Genomic DNA, 1,341 nt, shown 5'->3' on the forward strand with positions numbered 1-1,341 from the left:
CTGTATTAACAAATATACACACTCTGCTGCGTACAGATCCTAAGAACAGATCCTTAACCCTTTTTTTAACAGCACTGAAACGTGGGCTGTGGGTGACAGAAATTTCCACAGGAGGTTGCCACAGGAGGCTGAAAGGAGCATCGAGGTAACCTCCAGGCGCAGGAGATGGAGAGCCACAGAGTCGGAGCAACCTCCGAGCCCAGAGATCTTCTCCTCGCAGCAGCAGCAGCTTCTCGTGAAGGTGTTGTGGAAGCTCGACGTGCTTCGAGGGAAGTTAATGGCTTGGAGAAACAGGGTCGGGCTCGGAGGTCGGCAGCGCCTCCTCCTTTCCTTTGTGGCAAGGTCCAGCACAAATCCGGAGAGAGACTCGCCAGGTTTGCTCTAAGCCGTTAACCCTCAGGGCTTTTGCTACAGGTACGTCCCCGCGTTGAGGTCCTCGGCTTTCTCGTTCCACCCCGCGCTCTCCAGAGAAGGCTCGGGACACGCGGGAGCCTCGTTGGCTTTAAACTTGGAGACGATCCTGGCTGTTTCCTGCGTGATCTCAAAATGTTTGAGCTGCTGCCTCCCTCCCGAGCGCTGCTTGAGCGTGCTGGTGTCCGGCGAGCTGTTCCTGCTCCTCGCGCTCTCCTCCAGGACATCCTTGGCCACGGGAGGGTTGTCTTTTGCAGCGATCTCTGTTTCCATGTCACCTGATGTCCTCAAGAGCAGGTTGGGAGCTTTGGGAATGACCGGTTTCGTTTTCCCCTGCATTCGAATGTACTTTACAGGTTGGCGGCTGAAATGGCATCTGGGCTGGGGCCCCAGGACCGTGTCCGTGTCACCGTCCGTCTTTTCCCCCATGGAGTCCTCCAGGTCCTCCAGCTCAGGGCTGATGCTTGTACTCGTCTCTGAACAATAAAAAAATAATCAGATAGGCATCTTAGAACAGCGAGACAAGGCTGCCCCGACAAATAATTTCACCTGGCAACTTCTTTCCCGGTTTGAAACCCCTCCTGGCACAAACAGGCTCGGATGACCTGGCTACGCTTTCTCTGCTGCGTAAAGCCGAGGTGCGAAAATCAGCAAAAAAGTCGCCGCCATCCCCGCTTCGTTTACCTGCGGCAGCCTCGGTGAGGCATCTTAGAACAGCGAGACAAGGCTGCCCCGACAAATAATTTCACCTGGCAACTTCTTTCCTGGTTTGAAACCCCTCCTGGCACAAACAGGCTCGGATGACCTGGCTACGCTTTCTCTGCTGCGTAAAGCCGAGGTGCGAAAATCAGCAAAAAAGTCGCCGCCATCCCCGCTTCGTTTACCTGCGGCAGCCTCGGTGCTTAACGAGCTGTGGGCTCCCTCCAGAGT

At 55.3% G+C, this 1,341-nt stretch overlaps 1 protein-coding gene across 1 annotated transcript in view; it reads right to left on the bottom strand.

The window, feature by feature from the left end:
- Nucleotides 1-408: 408 nt before the first annotated feature.
- GMIP (GEM interacting protein) overlaps nucleotides 409-1,341 on the bottom strand; it is a 9,929-nt gene continuing 8,996 nt past the window's right edge. The window contains 1 exon segment of the mRNA XM_009871841.1: nucleotides 409-885. Coding sequence (XP_009870143.1) covers nucleotides 409-885 — 477 coding nt within the window.

Source organism: Apaloderma vittatum, unplaced genomic scaffold (assembly GCF_000703405.1).
Source record: "Apaloderma vittatum isolate BGI_N311 unplaced genomic scaffold, ASM70340v1 scaffold24826, whole genome shotgun sequence".
NCBI classification, from domain to species: domain Eukaryota; kingdom Metazoa; phylum Chordata; class Aves; order Trogoniformes; family Trogonidae; genus Apaloderma; species Apaloderma vittatum.